At 37.7% G+C, this 16,666-nt stretch overlaps 2 protein-coding genes across 4 annotated transcripts in view; one reads left to right on the forward strand and one right to left on the reverse strand.

Annotated features, from left to right (window-relative positions):
* Positions 1 to 16,666, forward strand: part of RALGPS2 (Ral GEF with PH domain and SH3 binding motif 2) — a 145,602-nt gene that overhangs the window by 84,264 nt on the left and 44,672 nt on the right. For all 3 annotated transcript variants that reach the window (XM_032192116.1, XM_032192118.1, XM_032192117.1), the window contains one exon: positions 289 to 415. In XM_032192116.1, the coding sequence (XP_032048007.1) occupies positions 289 to 415 (127 nt within the window). The remainder of the gene's footprint in view (positions 1 to 288; positions 416 to 16,666) is intronic.
* Positions 3,473 to 16,550, reverse strand: ANGPTL1 (angiopoietin like 1). Its single transcript, XM_032192119.1, has 4 exons — positions 15,698 to 16,550; positions 10,447 to 10,640; positions 7,548 to 7,818; positions 3,473 to 6,507 (listed from the first exon to the last, which is right to left on the reverse strand). The coding sequence occupies exons 1-4, from the start codon at positions 16,521 to 16,523 to the stop codon at positions 6,320 to 6,322; spliced, it is 1,479 nt and encodes a 492-aa protein (XP_032048010.1). The 5' UTR covers positions 16,524 to 16,550; the 3' UTR covers positions 3,473 to 6,319.

Here is a 16,666-nt window from a genome sequence, read left to right on the forward strand (position 1 = left end):
TTGGCTAGATTAGTCTTTGGAAAACTGTTATTATTTCAGAAAGATCCTGCAGGACACCAAAGTTTATATTTGACTAATTCTCTAGAAGGCTTATCTAAATTTGCTGCCAAAATAGCTACTTTTCTCTGTTAATCCTCCAAGTTCTCATCATTAAAGAGTAAATGCTGTAATCTTGAGCAGTTGTATTTAACAACAAAAAATATGGGGAAATGAATTTATGCATTTAAGAGTAAAAGAGAAATCATAGCAATCAAACTTAATCTCATTTGGTTTTGCCTTTTTTTGTAGTTATTGAGTCGGAAGGATAAAGCCACCTTTGAAAAGTTGGAGTATGTTATGAGTAAAGAAGATAATTACAAAAGGCTTAGAGACTATATCAGCAGCTTGAAGATGACTCCATGTATTCCCTATTTAGGTAAGCTGAAGAAACACTAATGAAAAACATGCTTCTCCAGTGATTACAGAAACTAAACGCTATCTTTTAAGCATGCATGAAACTATTTTGATACTTCAGTGAAGAATATAGAACCTTATATTAACTTCACTAGCTTCAGAAAGAAAACTTCTTTTAAACCTCACAAACACTTCAGGTTTTACATATAGTATCAGCTTTCTAGGAAACTATTTTCCCATATGCTCTATAGATATACCAGTTGACTTCTGGAGAACTACTTAAATTATTAGGCTTGCTAGCACTCTTCAAGAGCAAAATATTTGAATGTTACAGTAGTTCAGGGTTTTAATTTATGAGTAGTGATAAATCACCAGCCTCTGAGATAAGTAAATATAGATCTTTGGGTTTGGAACATGCTAAAAGCTGCAACTTTAAATTGTTGCATTTAATTATATTAAACTGACAAGTGAAATGGGTGGATAGTACTGACTCATATTTATGAAATAATGATGGGTCAATGATATTCCTTTGTATCTTGAAAGCTATATACATAAATATATTTATTGATTGGTTTTGTTACCAAGCTAATCTAGTGTTAATATCTGTTTTATTTGGTTTAGAGTGATGTGTGCTCTCATAATGTAGCTTTTCTTTAGTATAATAAGATGTCGGTAATTAAGGAAAAGTTTACACATCTCTTCCTTTTTCCAGGGGGAGAAAAACTTAATATTTTTGTAGATATCAGGTGCTTTCACACCTAAATTCAAGATGACCTCCTGTGGTCACCCATAATCTTTGCTCATAATGACATGAGATGAAATAAATAAAAACTTGATAGCCTTTTTAAGCTGTGATCAATAGCTCATCACAATACTACTTCATTTGCTTCGTAGCTTGATGTGATAAACATTACCATCATTTGGTGTTAGTATCTGGAATACCTTTAAAATGCATATATTCTGTTTTTGTGGAGTTGCAGGAATTTTATGTACTTTGTACTAGAAAAAAAAAATACTTTGCTCTAGAGAGCCAATAATAATTGTAAGGACAAGCTGTTCTATAGAGTTTGTCATTCTGTCCTCATTTTTCACTTCCATGTTACATCCCAGAAAAATCCATCAGTTCCAACATGATCTTAGCAGCTGTTAATTTCCTGTGTTTTCAAGTAATCAGATGTTGGTAATTGTTCATACTGAAAATGGAGCTCTGAAAGACTCAGTGTGAGCCCATTTTGTCTGAAGTGCAGGTGTGAGAAGTGCCAGTGTGGTACACGATCACATACTACCCCAGCTGTTGACATAGCTATTTGAACTAGGCTTGAATTAAAAGGGACAAAGAAGCCAACTAGAGTGTGATGTGATTAAACGTACCATTTTGTGGCTTCCCCTTCCATGTGCACATGTGTAGGACATGCGGTCTCTATGCTTCTGAAATGGAGTTTCTAGCTGTCCAGAAGCTTTTTACCTATATGCTGTGATTTATGAAATGTGAAGCCAGGCTCAAATTGTTTCCTTGCCAATTAGAAAGTCTCAAGCCAACCCGCTCTCAGATTTTTCCAAGTCTCATGATACTCTGTCCCTTGCCATTATGGTCTTCTGCAACTTAACTGCTATACAGAGAAATCTTTAAGATTGGGTGCATTTGGTGTCCAACGTTTTAAAAATACTGCCTTAATACCTGCCAGTGTATAATTAAAAGACAACAAAAATGTTGCAAAGCAAGTTTTGTTCTGTTACAGATGTTTTCCTCTTTATACCTGAGAAAACTCTTGTGCAACTTTTGGTTTAGAGTAAGCTTTAGGATTGACTTGATAATTTATGGAGGTTAAATACATATTTTTCTGTTTAGAAAGAAGGAGGGGGTTAATGCTTTTTGCTGTGACCAGCTGTAGTTAAAGAACGTTTTGTGGCCTGGTTTCATACAGCATGAATTCTCACTGAAGACGTAAAGTGTTTCTCAAGTTTTTTTTCTTAAATTCTCCAGAGAAATAGGAAACACCTAGTGATGCACTCCCTCTCAAATTAATTCTGTAAGATTTAAATATGTGGCAAAAAGAACAAAATTGCTTTGCAACTACGGGCATGATAAACATGGATCTATCTTGGAAGGTTGGCTGTTGAGTCCAAGTTTTCTCATCTGATCAGAGCTTTAATCTCCAGTAAGACATGAGTAGATTTGCAGAAATATGACTTCTAAAAATTCTGTTCCCAAGGCATTTCCATTAATCTATGTGTCATATGGAACAGAAGTAACCCAGCTTCCTTTCCCAGAGAAAGGAGGGTTGGAGCAGGGATCCCTTTCAGGGGTGACGCAGCGATCCCAAAGTTACTGTTCTCTCAAACTGCTTTTTAGAAGAGTGTGGAGAATCGAGTCTTCCACAGAGGAACATTTGTCATCACAAACCCCTACCACAGTAATGCTGGCCCAGGTCAAGAAGGACTCTGTTGGAAGGTCATCGGGAAAGGGAGCACATTAAGAGATCTCAGCTGAGAATCCCGGGATGAGTGTTTTACCTTTCAGAGTTCGCTAGACTGGCCATGGCACCAAATATTTGTGCAGAGTTTTTTTCTCAACTGTCTTAGCATAGTAGTGTAAAGCTTAAATGTTTTCTTGTGTGGTCTTTGTGATGGAAATGCTTTTTGAGCCACAGAAGTACTGATTGTTTTCTTACTACTTACCACAGCTTGCTTGCCGTGGACAAGGTAAAGATGTTCTTCTACACTTAACTAGGGGGAAAAAGAAATAATAAAAAATTTTGCAGCAATGAGAAAATTGACTTGATTCCGAAGTTCTAGAAGTGCAAGTGAAGAGCAGCACATCGGTGTGGGCTCTCCAGCTTAAATGGGAGAGCAATATTAGGTGTATGATGGCAATAGAATTGTGCAGCATGAAGTCATTACCTGCTCTGGGGTAGGTCATCACTGTTGCATCACCTGGCCCACTAAAGTAGCCAGACAAATGGGAACTATGTGGAGGATGTTGTGTTTTGTCTCAGAACGAAAATACTTTCTCAAAGGGGTTCTTTCAGTGGAATTCTGACAAATCTGAGGTTGCACAATGAAACAATTGAGTCGTCTCTTGAAGTAAGTTTTTTATTTAACTAAGCAGTACTACCCTGTGAAATATTTCCTTACAGTTGTCTTTCAGGAACTATATCCAGAAATGGAAAAAACAGGTAGGTTATTAAAGTATCCATCTGCTGAATATTCAGCTCAGTGATAATGCTTGCAAATAGACTTTGGAGATATTTTTGCAAACTGTTTCAGGCTTTAGTACAGGTTAAACTTTTTCAAGGTCTATTTAGTTATATTTGGACTGAGAGTACACGAATGGTGAAAGCTCTGTCCTGCAGTGACAGATGGCTCCTGAATGTCCAGTGCAAAAAACTTGAGGGATGCTACAGCCTCTTCTGAAAAGCATTTCAGAAAAATGTGAAATAAAATATGAAGATTTCTGAGTTGCTTACCCTGCTTTAGAAGATTCGAACCAAACATTAAGAACTGATAGAATTGCAGGTATCTGAAAGTAGTGTAAAGTATTATGCAGTGCGAGCCAACCTGAGGAAGAGGTGTCACACTGTCCCTTCTCACAATCACGAACTGGCAACTTAACATGAATTCTTTCCTCTAAGAGCACAGCATTTGTGTAGTCGGAATTTTCTAGGTATGTTTATAGTCATTTTTAGTTAACTTCATTCTGTAGTTTTAAATCAAGGGAGACTGTTTCAGGCTCTAATATATAAGATTAAAGGCTGATTGCCAGCTAATTTCACTTGAGGGGGTGGCTGCAAAATACACCTTTCACTGACTGTTCTGAATAAACAATATTTTTGTAGCAGGCAGTAGATTCTTGTGGTAGAGTAAGATCTCTTCCAAGGAGACCTAATCTGTAGGTTGAAGCAACTAGAGCTGACAAAAGTGTTCATTAAAGACCATTTCATTTCAAAGGGCATTTTCAGTTTTTAAATTTACTTGAATTGCTTTTCTAACCAGCTATCATAGAAAAAAGAGACTACAGATGGTCTGAATTTCAAGCATTTGCAATTAAAAAGAATTTTATAGAACGCTGTACAACATTTGTTACAAACATACTCCTTATGTGAAGACCAATATCAGAATTGTAATCTTAAACATTTGTGCCAGTTAAAATTCTTGCAATTTGGGAATGAAATATGTTGGGACTGATCGTCTTTTTTTTCCCCTTCCCCTGCCCTCACTTAAATATTGATGAAACACAGAGACGCGTTAGCTTTGACCAAAAGTCTAACTACAACCCTTGCAGCCATATCAGTGAAGCTTTATCTAGAGAATGTGTTTTGAAACCAAAATGTTATTTTCTCTCCTTTGAATTGCAAACAGTGTTTTTCGTAGCTGTTGGTATCAATCAATTCAGACAACAACATTAGGTATTGATTAATTTAAACATAACGACAATATTAGTTTCTTCTATTAGTGTTTCTTAGGTTAAACAGGGACAAAGTTATTTAAGATTCTGAAGGAATACATGAAGTGCCAAACAAATGCATTGGTTACAATTCAGAACATATTAATTTTGCGTGGTATCAGATTAAATTAGATAAACTGTATAGCTAATTACGGTTATTGAATCTCTTTGAGACTAAAATCTTCCTTCTTATTGTATAGACTCTAGTACCTAAAGTGAACATTTTGTTTCAGATTTTTGGAAGTATCTTTTATGGCATTTCTTAAAAGTTGGGAAAATTACATATTAATCCCAGTGGAAATAGATACCCAGAAGGCAAAAAATTTAATAGAGAATATCACAGTAGTACCTACAGAGGGGAAGAGGAAATATGTTGTAAGAGCAGTCCAAGTTTGGGGGTGGCAGGGAGAATACACTCGGAGCTAGTTCCTAATCTATGTCAGCAGAAAGCTGTGTTGGAGGAAAACTTCTGTTAATATGCAGAGATGTGGTCCTGTAAACCACTGCATGTGGACATCTGTTCAGACCTCATCACTCCTAACTGGAGCAGGAGAGGGGTCTCCAAGTGTCAAGCCATGATTTTATTATCAGGACTTTTCATTTTGCCATCTAAGTTCAAAGTATCAAGAGATGTTTTTGTTTAAATAGGATGTTTGAAAGGGGAAAGTTTAAAAAAAAAAAAAAAAATATTAAAAAAATCAATCAGTTTGGTTGTCTTGAGTTTATCAACTACTTCATACAATTCATTTCTTTTTCTTACATGTAGAACACTGTGTAAGTATTCTACAGAAGGCAGGATATGCAGGTCTTAAGGAATTTTCTACACCATTAAGAAATTTTATATTTTATGTTTAATTAACCACTTCATTTTGAAATAATTATTGGTTGAAAAACCTCCCTTAGCTGGATAGCTAGAATGCCTTCAATTTTTTGGGTAGCTTCCTGGAGTAAATCTTAAACAGTAATGTGAAGTCAGATTTTCATTGAAAGTAATACCAACATTTTTAAATAAATTGTTAAATAACTAATCGATTTTCACATTAAAGCAAGACAATGTCATTTCACATATTTACATTTAAGGGTTGAGCTGACCTGAAAAAGCATAAGCTTTTTAACTGAAAAAGCTTATATCTTGTCATTTTTCTGGATTTTTTTTTTTACCAGCCTTAATGACTGTTTGCATAAAGTATGTTGGACTTGAAAAAAGATAAATACGCTTTGCAAATGTGAACATTTGCTTTTGTGAATGTATGTTTAAAAAAAACACTGTCGTTTACAGTAGAAAAAGTTTCTGTGGGGGGGAAAAAAAGGGGAGGTGGGATGGGGAACACAACTTGGGAAAAAGACAGGAAAATCATAGGCCTGCATTTTGCAGGGGCAGATTGTGCAAAATAATGATTTTAAAGTAACATTTTATTTTTCTGGAACTCAAGCGCTGAGAAGTTTATACTTGATTGCTTGAGCACTGTGGGATTTTCCTCCTCAGTCTATAGGTCTGATCATCATCTGAACTGCTTTCAAGGAGTAGGAACCTCCCCGGTACTCAGCCCAAAATATCCCATCCTGATACTTGCTCCTGTAGTGGCCGCCTCTGTACCAGACGCCATTGAGATTCGAATGTGCGCACGCGTTGTACCACCAGCCGCCTTTGTGGAAATGAGCGCAGTTTCCTGTGGAGCAGAGAGAAATCATTAAACCTCAGTGTTCAAAGAGGAGAAATGCTAAAGATCAGCAAACACTTTCATGTTCTTATTCTTAGCGGGGACTTCTTGGCACTTCGTATTATGTTGTGGTCCTATCAGTTGCTGCTTCTACCTAAATTATGTGTTCTGTTCTAACACCTGTTGCTTAGAGGGAAGATTATTAACACAGTACTTAACAAGGCAGCTGAAAACTAAGGAGACCAACTCTCTTCAGAATACCAGTAATGCTTCTCTGTGAGCTAGCATTTAAAGCACTCAGGTTATGTGCTGTTTAGAAATACTTCAGTGGAAGTAATGTGACGTGATGTGGTCCCAAGGAGCGCTCAGGTCCACAGTTCGACAAAGCTGCTTGTAACTGATGCATTTACTCTTAGAGGCTTCTTCAAGGGCTTGCAATGTTTGTCTATCTTCATGGTTATTGACAGTTGAGGAAAAAGCGAAGAATTATTATTCAGTGGAGATGAATTATTACACTCTGCAACGTTTCTTTTACCACTAAGGCTTTAAGGGGAAGGTAGAGAGAGTAGAAAAGAAGCAAAAATAACTGTTCTTCAGTAAGGAGAATAAAATTAAGTCATCTGCTCATTTCTTATGTATCGGTACATGACTAAGCCTATTCCCAGATGCAGGTCTTTCTGTGCTGTTCAGAAGCTTTTGTTCATGGAGGTTGTTGTTTGATGACCCCCTCGCTACTCGCTGAGAGATCACCTGGGAAGGTACTCTGACTGCACAGAATCACAGGTAAATGACAAGGTTGTCGTTGAGCTAACTGTAAAGCTTGCTCAAGTGTGTCTGCAGTGAGGATAATAGAATTGAAATTTCTGAACCGTGAAGTGGCTTGAGTGGGACCCTGTCAATGCAATTTGTTGTTTCTACCTATTTGAAGCATCTTTTAGAATTGCTCTGTCAGAATTTGAGTACTTTATCTGTATTAATTCCTTCTTTAAAGGTGATATCACTAACGGGATTACTGTATTTGTTTTTCAAGTACATACCAGTTACCTTACCTGAATACATATCCCTGTCTCTGTCCAGTGTTGTAAACTGCTTTCCGTTGTGCCATATCATGGAATCGCCTGCGTTTCCTTGGTATGTTCCTAAGCGTAGCCTGTAGAACTCATTTTCGGGCTCCAAGCGGAAACTGCTGTATTCTGCATAGACCTTCTTATTGCTCCAGTCCTCTAATTCAATCAGTAGTCTGTAGTTATCCTGATTGGTAAGCATGTAAATGTTTTCTAGTCCCAGCCAGTATTCTCCATCAATGTTTCCAAATCCTTTCTGTATAGAAGATCAGAAGGTGATATTTGCTTAGTTTATCTTGGTCATCAAATTTTTTTCAGCATGAGTAGTATAAACCAACGGAACTGGGGTACTGTAACCATTTAAGCTTCAGAATGACTGCTTGACACATGCATTTAAATGCTTTATTTTGCTGCCTTTGGCCACTGATTCAATTGGACTGCTACAGCAACACGAGGTAGTACCAGAATCAGCAAAGGTAGCAAGATTGTCTGTTTTCTATGATCTCCTCTTCTCAAGATAAAGGGTGAGAGAACAGGAGCAGAAAAAACATTTTTGGCTAAGTTAAGGGATTTATAAAAATGTATGAACAATGAATTGTAATGGGGTATGTTTCTAGGTTGGAAAAGGTGATTATGGATCAACAATTTCAATTTTTCAGGTAACAAAATTTTTATTGCTTTTCTGTGCAGCTAGCATTGATTTTTAGTGTCAATTTTATCACATAATTCATCTATACTCTCTGTTAGGCTCACTAGAAATGAAAACTAAAGACAATTTTCCTTTGAAATCACAAATTACCAGTTTGGTATCTGTGAAGTGATACTTCGTGCCTGTTGTCTCTTATCCCCGAGCGAACCAGTGGTGTTAGTGTTTGGAGCTGTAGTGAAGGAAGGTACATTCTCCCATCATAGCTACCTGTTAGGCTTCCTAGGTTCTGATGGTTTCCTATCCTCTTTCTCAGGTCACCGATTATATAGTTTATACCACTTGAAATCACTTTCTGGGCAAGTCTCTCTCCAGTAAAGAAATGTTCTAGGCCCCTACCTCAAGCTGCAGTTCTACGATTAAGTAGGATCATACCACTGCCTAAAATGAAAGTGGTGCCCGTCTCCTGCAGGCTTGGGGTAGAGTGGCTGGAAAGCTGTGCAGAGGAAAAGGATCTGGGGGTGTTGGTCAATGCTCACCTGAACATAAGCCAGCAGTGTGCCCAGGTGACCAAGAAGGCCACCAGTGTCCTGGCTCATGTCAGGAATAGTGCAGCCTGCAGGGCCAGGCAGGTGGTCATCCCTCTGTGCTCTGCTCTGGTGAAGGCCGCACCTCGAGTGCTGTGTTCAGCTTTGGGCCCCTCACTACGAGAAGCACATCGAGGCCCTGGAGTGTGTCCAGAGAAGGGCTACGAAGCTGGGTAAGGGCTTGGGACACAAGTCCTGTGAGGGGCGGCTGAGGGAACTGGGGGTGTTTGGGCTGGGGAAGAGGAGGCTCAGGGCAGACCTCAGTGCTCTCTGCAACTGCCTGAAAGAAAGGTGTGGGGAGCTGGGGGTCGGCCTCTTCTCACAGGTAACTAGTGATAGGACTAGAGGGAACGGCCTCAAGTTGTGCCAGGGGAGGTTCAGGTTGGAAATTAGAGAAATTTCTCCTCAGAAAGAGCGGTCAGGCATTGGGACGATGATAAAATTCTAAATTGGGACGATGATAAAATGATAAAATTCTACAAATGCAATGCAGAAAATGAAAATCCTCATAGTAATCTTATCATTTTCTTTGCATATATGATATCTTCAGAATATTCACTGAGTTAAACATGGCTTAGTTTTCTCTTCAATATTAACACATGAGAATTGCAGCTCAATTTAAAGCGAGCACAGTGTCACAGGGAAAAACTCTGTCCTGTATGAATGAAGTTAGGACAGTATTATAAGAAGATGTTCATATTTCTTGTCTAGCATGTAGTTATTCCAAAGCGACTTTTTTTTTTTTTTCCCCTAGGTATTATGTTTTCTAGTGCATAATATCATGGTAATGTGTTTCCCTCATACCAGCCCTTACACGTTCAGGAGTTATCTAATGTAATCTTCAAGGTGTAGGTCGATTCCTTTTATCACAGCATGGTTTGGGTTGGAAGGGACTTTCAAGCCCACCCAGTTCCAGCTCCCAGCCATGGGCAGGGACACCTCCCACCAGCCCAGGCTGCCCCCAGCCCCATCCAGCCTGGCCTTGGGCACAGCCACGGATGGGGCAGCCACAGCTCCTCTGGGCAGCCTGTGCCAGGGCCTCACCACCCTCACAGTAAAGAATTTCCTCCTTGTATCTAGTCTAAATATACCCTCTTTTAGTTTAAAACTCTTCTAGTTTAAATTCATTGCTAGGAATATTTTCAAGTTGAGGCCGTGATCCCACAAATCTATTATTGTGCCTAAATGAATAATTCTACTGGCTGTGATTGCTTACTCATAGGGGAGATGGTTAAGTTTTTTCAGTATTTATTATAGTTCTCTGTGTGTTAATAGAAAGCATGTGTTTAGTTAGGTCCTTGTAATAAATAACTTCCCAGTCACTGTCTAGGATAGCATGTCTCTCAGCCATTGTTGTTGTGCATTACAAATGCAGACTATTTCAGACTGTAAGTCAGTCAATACAAAGTTAAGTAATGCTTTCAGTGAAAGGGAACGTTCCCACTGAAATATAGCCCTCTCTGAGGAATGACCCTTCTGGATGATGAATTTCCTTTCTAACTTAAGCAACTAGCTATTTCCAACACTTCACTATATCATTCAGTAGAAACATTTGGAATGAAGAATTGTTTTGGAAACGTTAGTACTTTCTTGATAGCATAGTCACTGTCACACCAAAACGAAGCTGCTGATTTTCAGAATTTGAGTTTACCTTGTAACTGTCCCAGTTCCTGAAAAAGTTGACAGAGCCATCTGTCCTCTTCTGAATAACTGCCCATCCTCCAGGGTCCAAGCTGTTCTCACACCATAGCTGCATCGGTTCATTACTGTTTTCAGGCTTAATCATATAAATCCCGCTGTTGGAATACCCAGCTTCTTTGGCTTGTTGGCAGTCTTTGAATGGACCTTTTTGAAAAGAAGTACAGTAAGCATTCAAGCTTGGCTATGGTGTGCATGTTGTTTGAGGATATTTGATATATTAGTGAAAGACTTAGACATAATGGAAAGTCAATAATTCAATTAAGGTAAAACTACTGTGAAACACAGTGTAAAAAGCTAACTCTGTGTATGTGTGTGTGAATATATATACGTGTATATATATATATATATATATACATCAATATCCTATGTGTATATATATCTTAAATAACATCACTTTGCAAAACAGATAATGCACTTCAGTTACCAGCACCTGATTTTTATCTGTTTGTGTCGAAGATTTGTTCTCTGGGTCATGATGTTGAAGAAATGCAGGAATTATCGTTTTTATTAACTGTTTTCTCCTTTACCACTTAGACAGAAGTTAAATGACAGTTTATTTCATTGCATTTTGGCACCCATTTGAAACTGGTCAAAGCTGAAAATCAAGAAAACGAGACACAAAACACCCAAACCAAAATGAAGCCCCCCATGCTTGAACACACAGTGGTAGATAGCTTCTGTAAGAAATACTTACTCCCAGAGCCTACAGATGTGGAATTTAGGGATAGAGTATTCTTATGCTGCATCGCTCTTTAACCTTTATGTACTTACCTGGTTCCAGGAGCAGCCTGCTAATGGTAGGTAGGAGTCTGTGCAAGTTTCAAATTCTGTCCATGTGGGAAATATGTAGATGGACACTGAAGAAGAAAATATGCAAGTGGTGGCAAAGGGCTTTTGAGCAGCCAACAGGGCCCACATATGTGTTTTCAGGGTTATGATCATAAAGAACCGTGCAGTTGACAGTGCTGCTTGAAAGCTCTATTTTGGACTATATGAATACTGGTTTTACAAATACTACTTACAGAAGAGCATTTAGTAAGAAGCCAGCAGCTTAAATACTTCCAAAATCTTTAAAATCTTTGCTTTGTCTAGTTTGCCTTTCAGTTTTTCAGTTTTAGGTAGTATTTTCATCTGCTTTTTTTTTTTTTTTTTAATGTCTGATGTGTATCATTATGTCAGTTGAGTTGATCAGAGACCAGCTATTTAGTAAAGAAAAGCAATGAAAAGCAGGATATGTTCTGATGCCTAGTAAGTGGCGGATGTCTTAAATGTATTTGAAAATTCAAATTCAGTTAATCTGAAAAGGAAATTACCTACTGCTTTCCTTATTTATTTATTTTTTTTTAAGGCTCAGTTTCTCAAATCTGCTTGGAAGTTCATAGAAAACCCTCATCATTCACAGAAGAAACTAATGTGCAAAGAAGCATAAAAGATTGCTGTTGAGGTTATTTTGTAATTAAAAGTAGAGGTTGAGTGGAAGTGACCTTCACTGCAGATTAATTTTCCATGACAAAAGCAAATTGAAAATCACTTTTTTTAAAAGTAAGTTTAAGGTAGTAGTTGCTAGATGCATAAGTTTGTAATTAGCAGGAAATCCGTAGAACATTTCATATTAATTAGCATGCAAAAAGTTTGTGTAATGAAGGTGACTTCTTGCAGCTTTTGGTTGTATTGGTGCTAGCAAGCATGTTGCAGACATTGAGCCATGGCTGGAAGTCCTGCTGCATATTGCTCTGTCAACATTTGATGTTTTTGTCATTCTTACAGTGCTTGCAATAATAGCTTGGGAAAGAAATAATGTAGCTTTGATATACTTGTGCTTTTTTTTTTTGCTCACTATTAAAGGGTCCGTGTAGATTGTGTACATTGCAGCGTTTGTACAGAGGGCTTCCTGGGCTAAGTTAGCCTCATTTCCTGTCCTTGATTACCTAAAGAAAATCTGGGATCTGTACAACTGAACATGGAGGTCATTCTAGAAGTATTACTGCCCAGCAATTATTGCATTAGAAGAAGTGTGAACAGAGAAGTAGGCTTTTAATAATTTTAATTAAACATTGAAAATAGCTCAATTAGATCTGTTAAGTGTTATTTCCTGTGATTTCTTCTAGAGGAGGTATTGAGGGCATACTTCTGCATGAGAGAACTGAGCAGATGTTTGGAGTGATATTAAGTAGCTTTTGAGGCAGACAAAATTGTACTAGTCCAAGTTCTTGAAATTTAGCTGGCATTAAGGTCGCAGGATGTAATTTATCTGTTTTTTGATACTTAGATTTGTCCGTGGGCTTATCGGAAGTTAACGTTGCAATAAAGATGACAAACTTGTGCTTTTTTAGTATTAGGAAATCCAACAAATCCTGTAACTTTTGGTGTGTAGAAAAGTAAGTTTTATTACATCTAATTATTTTAAATTCCTAGTATTAGAACAGATCCATTTCTCAGCATTTGCACTGAACAAGATTTGCCAAGGTGTTGGTGTGAGGAGAGCCTCTCTGGCTAATGAAAAGAGTCATAACTGTTTAAAGTCTTGTTGCCTTTATAAATTCAGTTTGAAAATGTATTACCTGTGTAAGGAATAAATACTTCCTGCATATCTTCTGTAACAGTCTGTGTGCACTAAGCTGCTGGGACAAACTGACTTTTTGGTTATAGTTTTTAACTAATTATAAATTCTAAATAATCTGAGATGACTTGATCAATAATTTACTTCTAAATCAAGTTTTAGATTTATGATTTAGTATGCATCATATTCAATTGTAAATTAAATGCTAGAGAGGGAAAGCATTGAAATACTTCTAGTTGGAATCTTAGTAAAATGCTGGCTGAATACTATTTTAAGGATGGCAAGTGTTATCTTGAACAGATAACATAAACCATGCTTGTGTAAGCTTCATGTGGAGGATTTTAGTCAGTAGTAAAGAATAAATCCTCCCCCACCCTCCAGAAAAAAACAGCACTGGACCTCTGCTTAAAAAACAAGTTGCATTGATATCTGAGATACATTAGCAGTTGAGTGGGTTGTGTGTGTAGATTTTTTGTAGCTTTGTTTAAAATTTTCTTACACTGTGGCAGTAAAATCTGGGGGAGATGGCTCCTACTGCAAGGATTTAGATAACTGTGGCAACTGTAATTCACAGGAACGTTCTTCTTCAATTTCTACAGCGATCTTAATGTAAATTATATATTTTTCATTTTGATCCCCACCAATTTAAAATGCGCACTGACCTTTTTGTAAAATTTGTGTGTGTGCAAGTATTTGTTTACTATGACTTCTTCAAATACAGTTGGAAAAAGCTCCTGATTTTTTTTTTGTCTGGTTGCTTATTCTGTCATAATTGTGTCTTTTTCAGTCCTGTTTCTAGATAGGACTGTTTAGTTTTTATTGGTCTTTTTGGACGTCTTAATACATTATAAACAGTCATGATCTTTTAACTGGAAATTTCACTTTTCTGTGGCAGAGGGAATCTTGCTTCTCTACACCATTAAATATGCTTACCTTCATTTCAAACCAAAGTGATAATAACTAGGCAATGTGTTGCAGGTTGGTTTTGATGATTGATGGTCTACCAGCTGTAGCAACTCTCAACCCTCATTTTCCCTAAGATACTGCAAGAAGCACTTAAGCTTCAAACTCAAGACAAATATTGAGTAAAAAAAGTTGAATAACTTGAAACAAGTTTCCTAAGATTCCTTTTGTGTTCGCTTGGAAAAATGGGTTCAAACTCGGAAGGGATAAAGGGGTTGGTGAAAACACTTGGCAGATGGTTTAGAGAAAAATATTTAGTGCTATTGCTTCATTTTTATATGTACATCAGGCGTATAATGAGACAGAAAAACATGCATTAAAAAAAAAAACAAAACAAAATAAAAAACAACTTTGAAGCATGGGCTTTCTTGGAAGCAGGAAATCGCTTTTTTTTTTTTTTTTTTTTTTTTTTATAATTATGCTTTTGCTGTCTGACCGGACGTTAATGCTTTTATATTAGCTGTTTCCTTTGTGTCATGATGTGTGACTTAAATTCTCGTGACATCTGGCATTTTCATTGGGATTGTGCCTGAACGTTCTGCAGACCCTGAATAAAAATAGTTGTTCGCTACAACTCAGCAGCAGCTAGTTGTTTGTAATGTTGTGGAACAGTCGCAAATAAATGTTTGCCTTCATCTTAGGAACCAAGCTGAATTTCCAACTGTGACTAAAGGCAATTTAAAAGGGGGGAGGGAAGAGGAGAAACAACCCTTTTGCTATGCAAGCTAGTGGAAGTCAGGAGCAAGAGCTGGTATGGATGTCTGAGTATAATGTAGCTTATTTTTGTGAGTCCTTTTATTTTATTTTTTTTTTTTCCTTAAAAAGTTTTAATAAAGTAAGAGTTGTGGCAGAATTCAGGGCATCTCAGCAGTAGTTAATTTTCCTTTCACTACTTTTGTTTCTAGTGATAAATGAATTTGTGTAATGGCCTAAAGAATGTAATGTATGAAGGTGCGATACAGCCCCTTAATGTATTTTCATAATATTTATGGTATTAATTTAACTTGACATCCCCTACTGACATCAGATTGCTGGGAATGTAGTTACTCATTTTAAATTTTCAAAGTTGAATGCATCTAATTAGACCCAGCCTTCATTCAATTATCCTTTCAGACTTATCTCTAGAATATTTCAGACAGAGTCATTCCTCATTCCACCACTGTGTTGGTGGATTTAGAAGCTCATTTTAAAGCAGTTCAGAATTTAAGGAGTAAAATTCTTCTAAGAGGGAGTGACTTCTGGCAAATGTATATGTGTAACTATACAGGACAACTGCTTAAAATTTTGTCTACTTAAGATTAATCATCTTTTCTGACATTCACTGTTTCTAGTTACCGTTACATGTAACTAGTAGGAATCTTCAAAGAGAGTGGTAAATACTAGAAAGCATATACTAAAAATGAATTTTCATTCCATCTGAATGAATTTTTCATTTCAACCCAGTTGGAGACGCAAGCCCCAAGACTTTGTGACTCAAAGGCGTTAATTCTTCAGATTGAATTTCTGAGTATCAGCTATTTCAACAAATTCATCTTCTGCAACTATCGCTTAAAATCACAATCGGCAGGAAGGACTAGCTATACCAGGTACCTTTAATTTTTCTTTCCAGTTCTATAGTCAGGACAGTTTCCCTCTGAAGCGGAGAAATCTCAGGTTAGATAAACGATAGGTAACTCACCTTCGTTAATTAAAGCCAGCGGTGGTACTCTGAAAGGACTCTTTGTAGGCGAAGTAGCTGGATCAGGCGGTGGTCTTACATCTCTGTCTCGAGGGTAACCCGGGTCTCGCTGTATCTCGTTACCTCCCAGAAGAACGGGGGTGTATGGCTGACTGTTGGGAATGTGCTGGGGCACCACCTGGACAAGCGGTGGAGACCCATGGGTGTCCTGCCGTGAGAAGATTCTCAAGCACTGCTCTTCCAGGAGGGAGATAATCACAGACTGATTATTTACAAGATCGGTCAGTGCTGCGTATTTGACTTCAAGCTCCTTGTATTTTGTTGCCATCTTCAACATTTCTGTTGTAACATTAAGGACTTTGTTTTCCAGTTGGGAAAGTTCAAGAGAGTTATCACGCTTTCGAATTATCTCATGCAAGAGTTGCATATAGAGTTGAGTGACCCGAGAGTTCATATTACGGCTTTCCTTCCTCAGTAACTTGACTTCATTCACGATGTTTCCATCCACATCCACCACCAACTGCAAGATGTCAATCTCCCGCTTTTGCTTGGACAGCACATCCTTCAAGTTCTCTATGTCCATTCTTGTGACTTCATCTTTTCTGTTACCAGTGCCTGGTTCGTTAGTATTCACACAAATTGGCCCTGTGATCTTTTGTTCAGGGACCAGGAAGGTGTAACCACATTTCTTTCCTTCCTCTCCACTGTCTGCTGAACGAGGATGCCTCCGTTGGGATGTCTTATTGAGCGTTGATTGTTCGGTACAGCGCCCGATAGACAGCAGTAGGAACAACAACACACCCAAAGTCCATTTAAATATCTTCATTCTGAAGCAGGTATGATGACCTTCAGAAGACTGTTGAACATATGGAAGATTTAATTAGAAATAATTAGAGCTCTAATGAAGGCAGCTGTAACTGAAGCAGGTGTAGTGCTTCAGTTGCCTAAACTGATGAGTTTTGCCATGCT

The sequence above is a fragment of the Aythya fuligula genome, chromosome 8 (genome assembly GCF_009819795.1).
Source record: "Aythya fuligula isolate bAytFul2 chromosome 8, bAytFul2.pri, whole genome shotgun sequence".
NCBI classification, from domain to species: Eukaryota; Metazoa; Chordata; class Aves; order Anseriformes; family Anatidae; genus Aythya; species Aythya fuligula.